Here is a 16830-nt window from a genome sequence, read left to right on the forward strand (position 1 = left end):
GATCCCTGATCGCTCTGCCGTCGACTCCGGAAATCCACCTCGACAAGAGGCGGCAGCGCGGCAGCGGTCGGCTTTCCCCCGTCCTCACCGCCAGGTAAGTCGACCTAAAATACGCAACTTCAGCTACGGTATTCACGTAGCTGAAGTTGCGTATCTTAGGTCGGAACCCCGCTGTAGTGTAGACCTAGCCTTAGATACTAAGAACAAGGGGTGTAATTAGAAGTGGGATTAAAATTAAAAGGAAAATTTTAAATGGATATTAGGAATAATGGCCTCATTGGCTATGGAACAAACTCCCCAAGAAAGAAGAAGGAGATGAACATCTCATCATTTGGAATCTCTAAACTGAGAGTGCAGAATGTATTGCAGGACACAATGTAGTTTTGGCTCCATTGCAATCAGACAGTGGAGCTGGACTGCTTCTTTTCCTCCAGATTCTGTTTACCAGTCTGTTCTGCAGTGCAGCCTCTAGGACAGCGTTTCCCAGACTGTGTGGCTGCCTCTCCATGAGAGCAAGGATGCTGCAACAAGATGTAGGAAAGGTACCCACCCACTCCTACCATCAATGTTTTGCTCTACTGCCAAAGCTGTGCCCATAACCTCTAAGGCAGAGCTGCTGTAGCATACTAGCTGATCCCTATTGCAGCTGGGGCGTTGCCAGACATCTAGCAGGGTGGCAGCAAGAAGAAGGTCTGGAGAAATGGATGGCTCTTCCTGAAGTATTAAATTCAGGGTCACTGGTGGAGAAGCCCCTGCAGGCGTAAGCCAATGGGGCAGCTGCCAGTATGGAGTTAGGGAGTCTGAGGGTAGGGAAGGAACCCCGGTTCTCCCCCTGGAGCCTACAGCAGGGGATGGGATGTTGAGTGCTAGACCCTGCTTTTTGAGGGGGGTTCCCAGGAGCACAGGGAACAGTGGGACAGGGCCCTGCCTATGAGAAGCAAAGCTGGGCGGGGAGCAGGAGTGGTCAGCGCCACAGCAGTGCCTTGTCATCCCTGCTGCCCCCAAGGCAAGGGGGCGCTGTGGAGCCAGGGGAAGCACAGGGTAGCGGGCAGTTTGCAGAGCAGCCCCCGGGGAACCAGAGGAAGCAGGAGTCTGCGGGGGGAATCGAGGATGCAGCCAGGCGGCGCTGGAGGCAGGACAGCAATAGGGGTGCAGTTTCCGCAGATGTCCAGAGGGGGCGCTGCCGTGCAATAAGCTCCGCAAGGCCTTGTGCGTGACGGGCGGTGGCTGTGCAGCGCATGCGCTCTTCCCCCTTTCTCCTCCGCGGCTGATGCAATTCTCCGGTAGGGTGCGGGCGGTACCTCGAGCAGGCGGCGGCTCGGGTGGGCGGGGGGTTGTAGTCCAGCAGGGAACCAATCATAGGCTGGGGGCGGTGACGCAGTTGCCAGGATGTTGCGGAACGGCCCCGCCCACTCTTCCCTGAGCCCTGTCAGGTCAATGGGAGTTGGCCGCGGGCGCGCGCCTCGCAGGCTAGTGTGGGTCTCGCGCCGGGTGGGCGGTTTAACTGTCGCTCTCGCGGCTCCGACGCCATTTTGTTCTCGCTACTTCAGGCAGGGCGGCCGGCCGGGCTGGGCTCTATGGTGCCGTCGCTGGCCTGAGGGGACTGCTGGCCCGCTGCACTATGGAGCCCTGCCCGAGAGGAGACCGCAACGCCGCTAGGAGATCCCGAGCTTCCGCAGGCAGCAGCTGGATTCCGGCGCCGGAGAAGCGGCCGGGCCGCAGGGAGCGCTGAGGAGCCCCGCTATGGAGCCGAGGAAGCGGGAGCAGGCGAGCCCCGGGCTCGGCCCGGCCAGCTCCTGGTTAGGACTCACCTGGCTGAAGCTCGGCGCCTGTCCCCCGGCTCCTGCCGTCGCGGCCCAGCCCCAACTTAGCCCCCCCTTCTCCTGGCTGCGGCTCTTCTCGCAGCTGCTTTCCCCACTGCCCGGTCTTCTCCACCGGCTGCTGCCCGGCCAGGGGCTGAGCAGCGCCCTGTGCCCCGCGGCGGGGGAGCCTCCCGCGGGGGGATCTCAGGCCGCGCCTCTCCTGCTGCTGTCCGAGGCCGCCGCCTCACTGAGTTGGGCCGACGGGGAGCTGCACTGGCCGGACGACGCCCCGGAGATGCGCCGGAAGAGTAGCCTGGAGTCTGCCCAGCCGCTGTGGGGAGCTGGGCTGGTGCGGACCGGCCTGGCCCCGCTCAGTGTCCGGCAAGTGGACCTGGTCTCCTACATGCTGGGCCCCGGCGGCAGTCTGGGGTCCGGCTACGGCCAAGCCTGCTGCACCGACAAGAGCCACCTGCCCCAGCCTTTGAGCGCCGAGCTCCCCGCGGACGGCTGGCGGGGACCCTCATCCCGGGAGGGGCTCCCGGAAATCCAGCACGTGCGCATCAAGCGCCTGGAGTTCCTCCAGCAGCAACAGCTGGCGACTAATTGCTTGGCCGTGCCTGACCCGGACCACGGCTACCACAGCCTGGAGGAGGAACAGCAGCACAGGAGTAACCGCCAAGAGGATCTAAAGCAGAAGTGTGATGCCTGGGAGCTGAGAGGCCGTGAGGAACTGCCTGAGCACAGCATAGTGGGGCAAGCTGGAGAGAGCCCCCTAGAACAGGAAGTATGGAGTCCTGAGAAGGAGGCAGCTGAGGAAGAGACCCTCTCGGAAGAGGATGAAGATGAGGATTCTGATATAGAGCAAGACCTGCCAGTGTCATCCAGGCCTGCCTGCGCTAACAAACTGATAGACTACATTATCAGGGGCAGTTCCAGTGGAGAGGAAAGTTCAGAGGGTGAGGAAGACTGGGATGGGGATGATGATGATGGGTTTGATAGCGAGGGGTCCCTCTCAGATTCAGACTCTACTAGCCAGGATAGTGAGAGCCAGCACCTCTGGAACTCCTTCTGCAGTTTGGATCCTTACAACCCTCAGAACTTTACAGCTGCCATTCGAACTGCTGTTAATTCAGAGAAGGATTTGTCTGGTGAGTCATATGTAGAGGAGGATTCTTCATGGGCCGAAAGCCTTCCTGGCTCTCCTGCCCTCTGTTCTGAAGAGGATGATGAATGGGAGTGTAATAGTGCAGATGAGGAAGATAATTTGGAACTTTGGAACTCATTCTGTAACTCAGATGATCCCTATAACCCTTTCAATTTCAAGGCACCATTTCAAACTGCAAAAAAGAAAGGGAAGCATGACTTAGAAGGAGCATCAGGGCTGTGTTTGGTCAGCTCTCAGTGCAATCTCTTATTCACCTGTCAGGTGCAGCTGCTGGAGAACCATAACTCTGGGGTCACAGATACTGTGCAGCATGGCATTCTTTTTGGAGAGAAACGTACAAATACCAAGAGAAAAAAGGTATATTTCATGTTAGTTCATGTACTTATGTGCTAGTATTGTGGTACAGTTGAACCTTAGAGTTATGAACACCTCTGGAGTGGAGGTTATTCATAACTGAAATGTTCATACCTCTGAACAAAACGTTATTCTTTCAAAAGTTTACAACTGAGCATTGACTTAATACAGCTTTGAAACTTTACTATGCAGAAGAAAAATGCTGCTTTTAAACATCTTAATTTAAATGAAACAAGCAGAGTTTCCTTACCTTGTTAAATCTTTTTTAAACTTTCCCTTTATTTTGTTACTATCTTCTCTTTAACACAGTACTGTACTGTATATGTTTTTTTGGTCCTGATTGTGTATTTCCGGTTCCAAATGAGGCATGTGATCTTAACTTAGGTTCTGCTTTAGTGCCTAGGCAGTCACTCAGGATCAGGGGTCCATTGCTTAGGACAATAGGTGAAAACATAAGGAGGTATTCTGGCCCTTTGAAGTCAGTGGTGGCAGGACTTTTACCCATAGCAAGAGATGGTCCCTCCCCCAACAAGCTTAGAAGCTAATTGTTCAATTAATATTTGAGTGTACATCAAGTTTTTGATAAAATGGCGAACAGCGATGTGTTGTTATGATGTGAGTTAACAAACGTTTGTTTCCGAAATCTCTTGAGTTCTGGAATTTTCATTTTAAAGCAGGGTTTCCTTGCACTTTCTGGGTTCTGACACTGTCTACTGTTTTTGTTCTGACAGCATCTGGAAGCATTAAGGATTTAGTAAAAATTCCTTGTTTTCTTTTAATCTTTCCTTACCAAAAAAAATAATGTGACATACAAATGTTTGTATTTGTGTCAGGCCCATATTTCCATTTTATAAATTACCCAGAAATTATCTCTTCAGATTGTAGCCAAGTAACTTTATTAAACTAGTTTGTGTAATAACACATAGTCATTTTAATCATACTTCTAGTGCAGTGGGAGGAAACTCTTTATTATTATAGTATCTTAACACTTGGTAACAGAAGTCAAGAACTTAGTTCTTATAGGAACTTTCAAAACCGTCTGAGTCTTTTAAAAATGCATCATAACACTTCTATTGAGTTTAAATGATGACAGAAACAATTCTTACTAGTCAGATTGAAGTATTCTCTATAGTAATCCAAGGAATTAGTTAAAAATATTTTAACACTATAGGTCTAAATACAAATAGACAAGTATGGAGATCTGTGTATGGGTTCACAGGTTTTGCTACCAAGTCTCTGAGGAGTTGGCTTGCTGGATTGATGTTGATCTTGTGTACTAGGATTTAGCTTAAGTGGCTGTCTTAAAAAGTTAAGCATTACTTTTAGGCTACTATAAATTGAGTCCCTTTACAAGCATATTGTAAGACGGTGTCAAATTTTGCAAACCCCATGTAAGGGTTTGTAAGATTGAGTTCCATGATGCTGTAACAGCTTATCAAAATAGATGGAACAAGTAAAATCTGTTTTTGTAGTGGTCATAGTATATGGCCGTTTTGTGATTACTTTGAGAGCCTGGCTTGGGGACAGTCTGATATTCAAGGCTTGTGCCCTGCAGCTTCATGAATAGCCCAATTTCCCAATCTTTCACCTGCCATTCCAAGTACCTTTTCTTCCAGACATGATCTGATAACATTGTGATTTGAAGTAATTTGCCAGCTTTTCCTTATAGGAGAAAGGAGAGCATTTCCCTTTTGAGCACCTCCCTGAGGTTTGACTAGCAAGAACTACATCTCCGATCTTCTCTCCCTCACCATCTTATGATGATTGTGCTTTTAACCCCTGCTAGGTCAGGGAGTGGCATTTTGTACTTCCTGACTCACCTAGCATCAAGTGCTACTGCTTGACTGATTTATCTTAGTTTGTTTTTTTAACATCTCTACTTCAAAATCTTTATTTTTGAAATTATATTTCTATTCTTGGGTTTCTTTCCCCTGACAATAGCAGAATTTTTGCAACAGCAAACTTGCTGGGATATGGGAGCTTAAGGTTGATAGTTTTCTTTGGATGCTGTTGACCCCACCCCTTCCTGCTACTGGGATGGACTATATAAACTATGGCTGTTTGAGCCTAAAACTGTATGTATATCTGTTTGCCTTTACCATGATTATGGGAATTTACCATTTCAGCTGTTTAGCAGAAAGTAGCTCGACCTATGTCCCCTTCTAGCATACTTTTGAAGATGAAGTGAAGAATCAGAGGGCCTATAGCACCTAACTGTGCTCTCTGATCAGATTGAGTCCTATTCCTTTAGAAGAGTAGAGCCATCTAGATCAGCCTTCACATTTTCTGAACCATAGCTCAGAGGTGAGTTTGAAGGAGCCCCTAATAATGGTATGTCAACACTCGAACAAAAGACCCAGGGCTGTGGCTGACTCTGGCTTGGCAGGGGTCATCTCGGGTCCCAAAGCTCTGGCTCTTGTCTGAGCCTGAACACTTACATAGCAATTTGACAGTCCCAGAGCATGAGCCTGAGTCCGCTGACCTAGGGCAGGCACAGGTGAATTGCTGTGTAGATGGACTTCCCTACAGTCACTTGGGGTACATGTGTATATGTCAATAGTCCAGCTCTCTTAGTATTTCACTGTAAAGTCCCGCTTCATCATTTGAAACTCTTCAAATTAGGTATAACTGCGTTTATAAAAAATTAGCTGAGTTGCAGCAACAAATTAACATTAAACTTAAAATGCAAATTTAACACTGAATAGCTTTTAATTCTGTTTTGTGGAAACAGTGAAGACATGAGACTGAAAAAAGATTCTAGAAAGTGACTCGTTTTAGAAGCAACCATTTGGTGTGAAGTGCACTTCATGTAATGTTGAAAGTATACATAACACTCTATAATGGACAATGTGTTAAACAAAGATCAGAATCCCTCACCTGAAGGGTTTAGTTTTAAAAAGTATGCATGTATACTACATAGCACATATACACACGCACACACACACAGTGGCTAGTGGAAATTGCAGCTGGAATGTTTTCATATAGTAGCAACTTTTAGTTTGATGTCAGTGTAATTATGTGCAAACTAACTCCAAGTAGATATTTACTTTCTGTTCTTGGATTATACTTTATTTTTATGGCTTTGTGTAGGCATTCTAAAGAGCCACTTGGTGCACTTATATAAAGCTTCATATACTTATTCTTTTATCTTCAAGATCTTGCTGCATGTCAGATGAAGGCTTTTAAAAACATTTTATTGGAGTGCATGAAACTTGCATTTTTAGGACCACCTCACCTATTTCACTTGTTTGCACTAGTAATTTAGATACAGTAATTTTCAAACCCTTTGTGTAATCCTTCCTAGTAACACAGTGAATGAACAATGATCTGTATGCAATATCTAGTTTGATATTACAAAAGTTGTTAATTGTACCCAAGAGGGTGTTGTAGACTGATGTAAAGGGGATGAAATTAGTAGGCCACAAAGGGACAGGCTGATGTAACTATCAGTTTATTTGAAAGCAGATATTTAATTAGATGTGGCTGATCTGTTACCCAAAGATTGCTTAAAAGTGACAGAGGGTTTCTTAGTAAAGACTATATTGCGCAAATCACCTTGAATAATTCAACAGGAAAACGAGCACAATGTTGTATGTTAAAGTTTTAAAAACTTGAAGACCCTTTATAGGGGAACAGGGTATCTGTTATTAACACACTACGTTGAATTAACTAAGGACTTGACTTCCAATGGGGAATTAAAGCTAAAACTGAGTTTCTGGACTAGTTTTAAGACTGATGACACTTTTGGATCAGTCCTTGTATGATCCCTTTGATAAATAGCTCAGTAGGTCACTACATAGAAGCTTTATCTTACTCTCTGCCAGTGCTCAAAGTGTACACAGGTGTGGGGTGAGGGCGTAAGTGGTAACTGAAACCTCCTGGAAGTTCTGGATAGAGTAGTCTTGAGGAAGTGTAAAACTAAGGCCTTGTGCACACTGGGGATTTCAACTTTTGGCACCACCAGTGTAAGGCTAAGCTGCAGCCTGCACCAGGGTGCTTTACTCCTGTTTCAAGCAGGGATAAGCTTCACTAGTGCATATAGCCTCTTTGCCTGTTTGAATTGGGATAACTCCCTAGTGTAGCTATGCTGGTGGCTGCCACTGGTGGCTGTTCCTGGTATAAAGTATGTAATTTTAAGAGGTACAAAAATTATTCTAGGCAATTTCTGCATTTACATTACTTTAACCTGCAATTGGCAAAAGGCTGGATGCTTTTGAGATTGCAAATGAAGTGCTTCTTGGCTGAGTGGCTAGCTTTTAAAAAAAAATTAAGCAAGTTTCTACAGCTTAAGTTAAACTTCTATAAAATGTTAAGGAAATTCTAACAGACTCACATTGCCCCACTCTTGTGGTTATATTTGAATACAGAATCCATTTGCACTGGAAATGCCTTTGTCTAGATGTTGGCACCAAAGTTTGTGCCTTTTTGTTAAGTTATACAAGCTCTTTTCCTCCTGAAGGTTTCCATAGTAGCTATGTCAGTCAAACATTTTTGAGGGACGGAAGGGGAGGAGAGATATGCAAAGAACAGCTTCTCAGTGAGCATGTTTTGCAGAATATAAGGGCTCGTCTACACTTAGAGTGCTGCAGTGACACAGCTGCGGCGCCTAGAGCTTCTCCCATTGGTATAGGTACTGCACCTGCCTGAGAGGCGGTAACTATGTCCATGGGAGAAGCCCTTCTATCGATGTAGCATTGTCTACATCGGGAGTTAGGTCGGTGTAACTGTTTCACTTGGGGATGTGGATTTGCAACGCCCGAGTGATGAAGTTATACTGACATAAGTTTGTAGTGTAGACCAGGGCTAATTGTCCAAAGTGGAGTGTTTCCAAGAAACTGGAATTAATACACTTGTTCTGAACATTGCTATGGGATCTTTAATGACAGGTAGTCCGGGCTTCAGTTTTAAATTGCATCTGAAAGACTGAACGTAGCAAAACGAGGAGGTACATAATTAGATACTGTATGTTGAGTTTAAAGTACAGTATGGCATTAATTTTAGCCTATTAATAGCTAAGATCAGAAGGATAATAGTTAAATCTTTAAAATAGCATTAGACTAGGTGAGCTAATATTGTGATTCCAAATATTTTGTTTGAATTTTAAATACAATGAAAATGTTGTATAACCATTCTGGAAGGAGATATTGCCTCTGTTTTAGTAGCATGCCTGCCAAAGGTTTGGTCATAGCTTTAAAGATATACTTCTTTGCTGCATCATGAAGCTTAGGGTTGTGACATTTGAAAATACCATTACTGTAATTTCAAAACTCTGTACATGGTATTTAAATACACCTGCTGAAGTCACTGTAAGTCCTAAATAACTGATCTGTGTTGTCCTAGCCATGTAGCTATAAGAGTGCCACTTCCTTAAATTTAAAAACTGTACGACATCCTCTTCTCCATATTGACGTGGGGCTTCTTGTTTACACTGTAGTACCCGTAGAGTCTGTTCAGAACAGTACACAACTTAAGTAAGCTGCAGGAACCAAGTTCTCCTGTTTTTACCTTTGTAAAGATAAACTAAAATATACCCATTTAAAAACAGGCATGTTACAACCTTGTGTTGTCATAGTCAAATGTTAGTGCAAAGACCACGCTGCACAAGTTAGTCAACATTGAATTATGTTTTCATTAGGTTTTTTGGAACAGTTCTTAATTTAAGAGCCCTCATGGCAAAATATGGTAACAGTAACTGCAAATACTAATTGAGAATGAGATCGTTTTGTGTAAATGATTGTCCAGTGCTTTAATACAGTGGTTCTCAACCAGGGGTCCGGAGCCCCCTGGGGGGCCACGAGGGCTCCACCAAGTAGGGCCAGAATTAGACTTGTTGGGGCCAAGGGTAGAAAGCCGAAGCCCCACCGCAAGGAGCTGAAGCCCAAACCTGAGCAACTTAGGTTCACGGGGCCCTGTGTGGCATGGGGTCCTGGGCAGTTGCCCTGCTTGCTACCCCCTAATGCTGGTCCTGGTTTTTATATGCAGAAAAGCAGTTGTGGCACACATGGGCCATGGAGTTTTTATAGCATGTTGGGGGGAGGGCCTCAGAAAAAGGGAGCACTCCTGCTTTAATAAATATCTTCTCTCTTATAGGTAACATTCCTTGAAGAAGTTACTGAGTATTATGTAAGCAGTGAAGAAGATCGGAAAGGACCCTGGGAAGAACTTGCACGGGATGGGTGCAGGTTCCAGAAACGAATTCAAGAAACAGAAGATGCAATTGGATACTGCTTAACCGTAGAGCATAGACAGAGGATATTTAATAGACTCCAGGAAACATACTATAAAATGCTTGATGTTTTCTAGCCCCCTAAATTTGGTAGCCCTGTTACCCTACTGTTCCTATAACGAGGAGCTAAGCATAACTTTAATACTGCTTCCAAATTTAATGTTCAGCCAATAAAATATACCTAATTATGTCCAGATTTGATATGGAAACAAAAAATACCTTGGTCACTTGAAGAATAAGAGTGGTGTAATTGTATTGCTCTTAAAGCAGTTTGTATCTCAACTGTTTAGGTAAAATCCAGTCCATAAATGCCTTTTGTACACACTGTCCGTCGCTACTACCGATTGGATGGTTTAGTGAGGTCCTCGGATCGGCCCTGCCAGGATCGGTCATGGCCCTGGTGCAGTGCTGAGAAGATGGTCGAACTTGACTATCTAGGGCAAGTAAAAGTCGTAACAAGGTTTCCATAGGTGAACTTAATGAAGGATCATTAACGGGGTGCATGGGGAGAGACGGGACCGGGTTGGGCAACTGACCCTGGACCAGGGGGATGGAACTCAATGCAGGTGTGTGGCCGGGATGGCACACGGGGGGGAGTCGGTGGCCCCAGTCATGTCTGCCTCCCAGGCATGCTGGGAACAGTAAAACTCCAGATCCCTGGGAGAGGGCAAGGCCACAGCAGCAGTTTCTCAGCAGGCCTTCTGGGACGATGTCCCCTGAGGTCACATGTTGCTGGCTGGCGGGTGCCGGGCACCACTCTGGGTGCCGTCCGTCTCTGCCTGCCTACCCTGTAGGTTGGAAGCGGCGGGGGGGGGCACCCCAGAGGGATTGGAACCGTTTCCCTCACCCAGGAGCTAGGTACCTAGCGCTCTCTGAGCTTTGCAGCCCAGGGGAGGCGGTGGTTCAAAGACTTGTGCAGCCCAAAGACTTGGGCGGCTTTTGGTGGGCCGTGGCCGCCAGTGGGGGGAGGGTGGAAGGTGGACTGCCGAGGAGAGAAGGATGTCTGAGGATGCCCATTCCACCCACCCCTATCCCCGCAGGTCCATGAGAAGCCCAGGATGGAGAGGGGCTACCCTGCCTCCCTCTCTACAATGTCTCTATGTGCCTCTGTCTGCCATATGTAGGAGAAGGGTGGCAATTAAATTGGAATTTTGCACTTTTGAAAAAACAAGAGTCTGAAATATTTATAGGGTTCAAAACCCAGTGATTGCAGTTCTGATTTAAAGTTTGAATAGGTAGTTGCAGCAGTTCAGTTGTCTGTCTTTTTCCCAACTTCTGTAAAACAGATTTGTTGTTTTGCCTGCTAATTGTATTAGTTAACAGTGCTCTGTCTCCTTCTCAAGAATTCAGTTTTGCTTATCAGGTTTTTTTCTTTGTTACATAACACCTTTGATTATGTATTTAAATATTTCGATCTAAAGATGGATTTCAGGAGAGCTGAAAAAACTACCAGTGCTGCTGCTCTTGTGTTTTCTAAATATAAAATTCTTGCCTGGTACTTATCAAAGCTAGTTGTGCAGTAGGTCCAGGTTCTTTCAGAACTCTGGAAAGCTCTGTTACCCTGATAAGTATATGCAACATGTAGTACATGTACTGATGTTGAGGATGACAGTCTGAGCCTAGACTGTTATCATGGGCAGTCAACTGCTGGTTATGCTTTAGTTTTCACTTTAAAAGCTTATGGCATTTGACCTGCAAAGGACAGTGAAAAGTGGTATTCTACATCAGGTTCTTGGCCTTTTGAACCAACTCAACAAGCTCTAAAGCTACACCCAAGTACATACTTTCTTTACAGAAAATCAGTATTAATACCACCCTGCCTCAGCACTTTCACTTAACTGATAGTATAACACCATATACATGGAAGCTGACAGTTAAGATGTCTCCTGTTGAAGAAAAATGCATTCTTTAGTTGCATTCTAAGTTTACTATTTCAACCGGAAGCTATTTATTTTTTTAAACTAGTAGTAATCTTCCTTTATTTGAATGAAGTTGAATATTGCTCAACTTTTGGCATTTCAGCTTCTAGCAATTCAAGAAATGCTTTCAGGTCAAATTTAAACCCAAAATTGGGTTATGTAAAAACTTACAAAACATAAAGCTAGTAGAACTGCTTCCATGATTTAAAAAAAAAAAAAAAAAAAAATTCCAGTGGCAACAACTCTTAAAACAACAGTTTCCCTTCAGTGCTTGCAAGCAAACCAGTGTGATAGTGAGAGGAAGGATGGTCTTGTGGTTAAAGCACACGAGATCCAGTTCTTTTCCCAGATCTGCCAGTCTCCCTCTAGCTTCAGACAAGTCACTTTTTGCCTTGATTTCTCTGTAAAATTAAGAATACTCCCTTACCTCACAAGGGTTGTGTGAGGTTTTAATTCGTTAGTGTTGTGAGATCATGTAAAAGCATTATAGGAATACAAATATTGACTCGGTGAAAGAACTAGAAAGGAGCTAAAAAGTGAAGCTGACTAGTGGGTTTTCATTGTCCCTAATTAAGTAAAATTAGACTAAAATTCTAAGTTTTTAATATGTAAGGAATCTGCTTAATTTTTAACCTGACAGCATCTCAGTCTTTTTCCATACATCATCATCCTAGCAATAATCATAGTTTTCATTGAGGCACATATCTACATAAGCACTTCAAACTAAATTGCTGTCCCCTTCAAAGTATCAGGTGCAAAAAGGAAACGGGGGATTCTGGCACTAAACTTCAGCTGTAGAAATCCAATATAAAATCCCTAAACAAAAGCAAACCAATTTTAGTCGTCTTTTTGCTTTCCTTTCCCTACAACATATCTTAAAATGGTAATGAAGGATGTGGAAGGCTGTTTTTTGTATGTATAAGTGTTTCACTTAAGAACACCTGTTAATTTTAAACTTTAAATCAAAACTGTAATGATCAGATTTTATTTTTATATAATTTTAGAGAGGTGAAGTTAAAAGCCCGACAACCTTCTAAATTGGCTTTATACAGATTTTAATTGATTTGCTTGTATCCAATTTGTTGGGTTTTTATGTTATATTTCTGTATATAATAAAATTATTCAGAACTAATCTGTAAATTGAAATAAAGATATTTGCAAGATAGTGCCAAGTTGTTTGTCTTTGAAGGATATTACATGAGGTATGTGGGGTGGAACTGCAAACCAGAGTCTGCTAAATGTCTATATGTAACTTGTAGCCTTGTTTCAGACAGTAGCTGTGGTCCAGTAAAAACTATAAATGTGTATGGGATTTTGATGTGCAGCTGTTGTAAAGGAGAAATACAGTGCTTTGTTTTCCTTTAACAAGCTTGTTTTAATTGATATGTGAGCAGTTTTATGCTGTTATTTCTTAAACTAAGCTGCTATGGGCTTGATCAGAGGTTGGAGAGATCTTAGGGAAAACAAAGTGATGTAAAAGTGGCATTGGTGATTCAGAAGTTGGCACTCTTCACTCTGACTCAATAACTGTGTGTGGTGATAAGGGATCCTCTGTAGCTGAAATGTCTATCTTTTGGCCAAAATATAAAGTTTAGGGTCCAGGCTACATGGAGTCAAGATCTTGTGTCCCTTTTTGGAACAGTAGGGATTTAATCTCCATCAGATTTCCATTTGGATAATACATTTTGTCTGCTGAAATTCCCCTTGTAGTTGACACTGGATGTAGTATACTTGAGAGCTATAGTCAGTATAGATACTTACTTCCCTTGTCAAGATATGTAGTGTTATGCTGTTAAACAGCTGTTGTGTTTTTAATAGTGAAGTGAATATATATAGATTAAAGTATCTTGGGATCTTCAAAAAAAAAAAAAAAAAAATTTGTTCTCCCCCCTCCCATGGAATTTATTACTTGAGACTTGTTTTGTTTCATGAGCTAAACATCTAATGCTGCTTTAAATTAGAATCACTTATGTTTTCCATGTGTTGCTTTCTGGCATCACTGCCTTAAGTTATTCATTTTCTTACTTCTGTAGGTGTTTCACCAGCTGTAATAGACCACGAATGTGTGGTGATTGGTACAGAACAGCAAGCGCACAGATCCAGAGGGTGGCTAGGTGCAATGGAGACCTAAACCATGGTACTACCAGCCCATGTCACTGATTTATTTTCCCCTTCCAAAAGACGGTGTATGCATTTTATGCAAACGTGCTCATGATTCCAAATTTCTTTATAGATCAAGGGAAAATATTTTGTTACACATAAAATGGGAGCCAGTTGACAATGTTATGAAAATGTGTTTTTTTTTTGTGGGGGAGGGGGCATCATGCACCACAATGAAATGCTATATTCAAATGTACAATATGTTTTTTAGGTAAGTGTTCAGGAAGGTGGCAGTGCAAAAATCGCAATTGTACAATTGCAGTTTTCTTAAAAGGGCAATAGAGGTCACTGTTGGTAGCAGAATAGAATATATAAAATCAGGTGATGCAGCTACTGTGTAAATCATGCATCAGATTTGGGACTTCTATTTAGTGAATGAAAGCTTTACTTGTTAAGTCAATTGAATTAAGAGATTTCCATCTTGAATATAGACTGCACAATTGGTCACTATAGCATAGGAAGGATCTAATTGTTTTAAAGAAGCAACAGCATAGAATGCTAAAGATCGTAGGTCTGAAAAATTTGCTGTGAGGAGTAGTTTAAAAAAATGTTGGGTTTTTGCTCATTAGTAAAATAAATTATCTAAAGGATTAATATGACTGATTCCAATGTCTGTATTAAAGGCTTCAAATAACTACCATTTTTGCATTATCTCCCATAAAAAGGGAAGTGAGCCCTTCATGCAAAGGGTAATAATATTCATTTGGAATGTGTTATGAGGGAAATGCAAAACCAAAGAGTAGAAATAAATTGAGGAAGCAGATTTCAGTGCCTGGAAGAGGACAAGCCTGGCAAAGTAGGAATATGGGATTACAGTACAAGTAAAAACTGTTTCATGATATCTTACATTATCAGTTACCTCATTGATCTTCCTGTTGAGATCATAACCTTGGTATGTACTGTCTCTTGCTACGCAGATCTCTTAATAGTGCAGATTAGTATTTGCTGCTGTTGCAGCTGTATGGATGTAATAACCATTTTAATCTGCTTTGTGCACTTTTCAGTGATCGGTGAACTGGCAGGTGTGAATAGGGAGATGGGGCAGGTTTCCGTGCACTGGAGCTTTAAGTAGGCAGATGGTGCTCTGCGCTTCATTGCCATCTTGTGGTCAGTTCTATTCTTTGAGTGCCTCCGTTTTTAGTAAACATGGCCTGCTTGGAGCTAATGTCGTCTGGTGCAGTTGGTGCTTTCCCTGCCAGGCCCTGCAGTCTGCAGACAATGGAACCTTCAGTATAAAGCCTTCATGGATATTCAGACAATTGCACTGCACAATTGACTGACCATTTCTAACAGCAGACTGCCATCATGACTGTTTCAGGGGAGCTTGGTGCTTTCGGAAAATGGATCTTTCAATGGTGGTTTTAGAAGCAGTGTTTCAGAAGATGGTAGATTTGAAATTTGACTCGATTTTCAATTTCAAGTCAGTAGCAACAAATATGAGGAATTAATGATGATGGCTAGGGCCAGGCATTACTGTGGGTAGCACTGTATTTATTTCCCTCCTCACAGCATAGTCAATGCACCTGAATCCAAACCCACAGCTCTCCCTGATCTCTCTCAAACCAAGATTGCCAAACTTGTTTCCATAACAATGGCTTAGAAGGAAAATTATCATTCTTAGGCAATGAGAGAGATCCTGCTCAGCTTGCTGAAACCCTTGGAAATAATACTTGAGTTAACCACTAATAGCTCATCAAATGTCCGAAAGGTATTGTCTCCACATATTCTTACAATAAATGATCTTTTTCTGAAACGCTGTTTTAACCCCTTTCTCAAATGTGTCTAAGGTCTGTCTTATGGTGCAGATAATGAATAAAAATCAACGCTCTCGGGTACCCTATTTAGTTGAACATAGCGGTTAGTTGGTTCACAAGTCAAAAGCTGATTTGTTTTCTCCCGTCAGCCAGCACATCTAGCTGCAAGCTGGAATGTGAAAATCTCGGTAACTTTTTGCTTTTTACTCTGCTAGTACTAAAGGGGCTACAATTTGAATTTAGCTGATGTTAGGCAGAGTACATTTATTTATTTATTTATTTTTGGCTGTCCTCTAGTTCTGTATCATCCCACAGGCCTAACCGGAGTAAGTACTGACAAACAAGTTAAGCAGCTATGAATAATTGACACACGGAGTAAATATGCTAGCTGCTATTGTTACAGTCAGCTCTATCAACACCAAATTCCATTTGTGCATTGCTTGATACTACTACATGTTATATATAGTTTTGCCCTACCAAAGAACAGGTTTCCTCCGAAAATCCCCCATGTGGATGGAGGAAGGGGGGAATGCACAATGACTGGATCCTAACGAGTAGAATTCAGGAAAAGTTCCATTGGCACCTTTTATCCACACTGTAGAACTGATCCGCTATTACTGTGAAAGGAGCTCAGGTTACATCAGCTCCTGGCTGGTTGTTTGTTTCACCAACTGGGAGACGACAATTTAAAAAAAAAAAAAAAAATCTTGTAAAAGCTGGCCATTTCCCTTGGGGGAAGGAAGCACAAGAAACCATTAGTAGCAGGCGTCCATCTGTTAGTGCTGCCTGATGCTACAGCGCGTAGTGACAGGTCTGTTGGTAACAAAAACAATTGCTACTTTCCAGTTGGCCTGGTTGTTTGAGGACATCTTGCATGCAATACCCTTTTTTCTGTCTGCTATAGCTGTGTGAAAAAGACACAAAGCTAGGGGAAACTAACTGTATGCAGAATGCTGTCAAATGTCTAAAATTCCATCCCCAGTCTTTCAATTATTGTGATGTGAGATGCTGTGATAGTAGGTGGAACAGTGTACTTTAAATTGGTGTTCCTTTAATTGAGGGATTTAATTCCTATAGAAGTTCCTACTTTAACTATAAAATATCTACTTGTATTGTATATAGAAGTTCCTATAGAATATCTATTTGTATCAAGGTTGCATGCAAAGCCCCAACCAAGGTCAGGGTGCCATTGTGCTTGATTCTGTATGTACCTATAGTAAGAGAGAGTCTCTGTCCTGAACAGTTTATGAGTTAAATACACAAGACAGGCTGAGGATGGGAGAAGGGAGGGATTATCTTCCTCATTTTATCGATGGGGAACTGAGGCCTTGACACCCAAATTTGCACCAGTATAAAGAGAGCTTGGTTTTTAAAATTGATTTTGTTAAACCTGTGCAAGCCCCTAGGACAATAGACTTATCGATGTACAACTGTTTCAGCAGTTTAACTT

General features: G+C 43.2%; 1 protein-coding gene across 1 annotated transcript; it reads left to right on the forward strand.

The window, feature by feature from the left end:
• Positions 1 to 1443: 1443 nt before the first annotated feature.
• LOC113407130 (protein phosphatase 1 regulatory subunit 15B-like) lies at positions 1444 to 10124 on the forward strand. Its single transcript, XM_026655215.2, has 2 exons — positions 1444 to 3324; positions 9412 to 10124. Exons 1-2 carry the CDS (start codon positions 1744 to 1746, stop codon positions 9622 to 9624), a joined length of 1794 nt encoding a protein of 597 aa, XP_026511000.1. The 5' UTR covers positions 1444 to 1743; the 3' UTR covers positions 9625 to 10124.
• The last annotated feature ends 6706 nt before the right edge of the window (positions 10125 to 16830 follow it).

Source organism: Terrapene carolina, unplaced genomic scaffold (assembly GCF_002925995.2).
Source record: "Terrapene carolina triunguis isolate 2854851 unplaced genomic scaffold, T_m_triunguis-2.0 Scaffold198, whole genome shotgun sequence".
Classification (NCBI taxonomy): domain Eukaryota; kingdom Metazoa; phylum Chordata; order Testudines; family Emydidae; genus Terrapene; species Terrapene triunguis.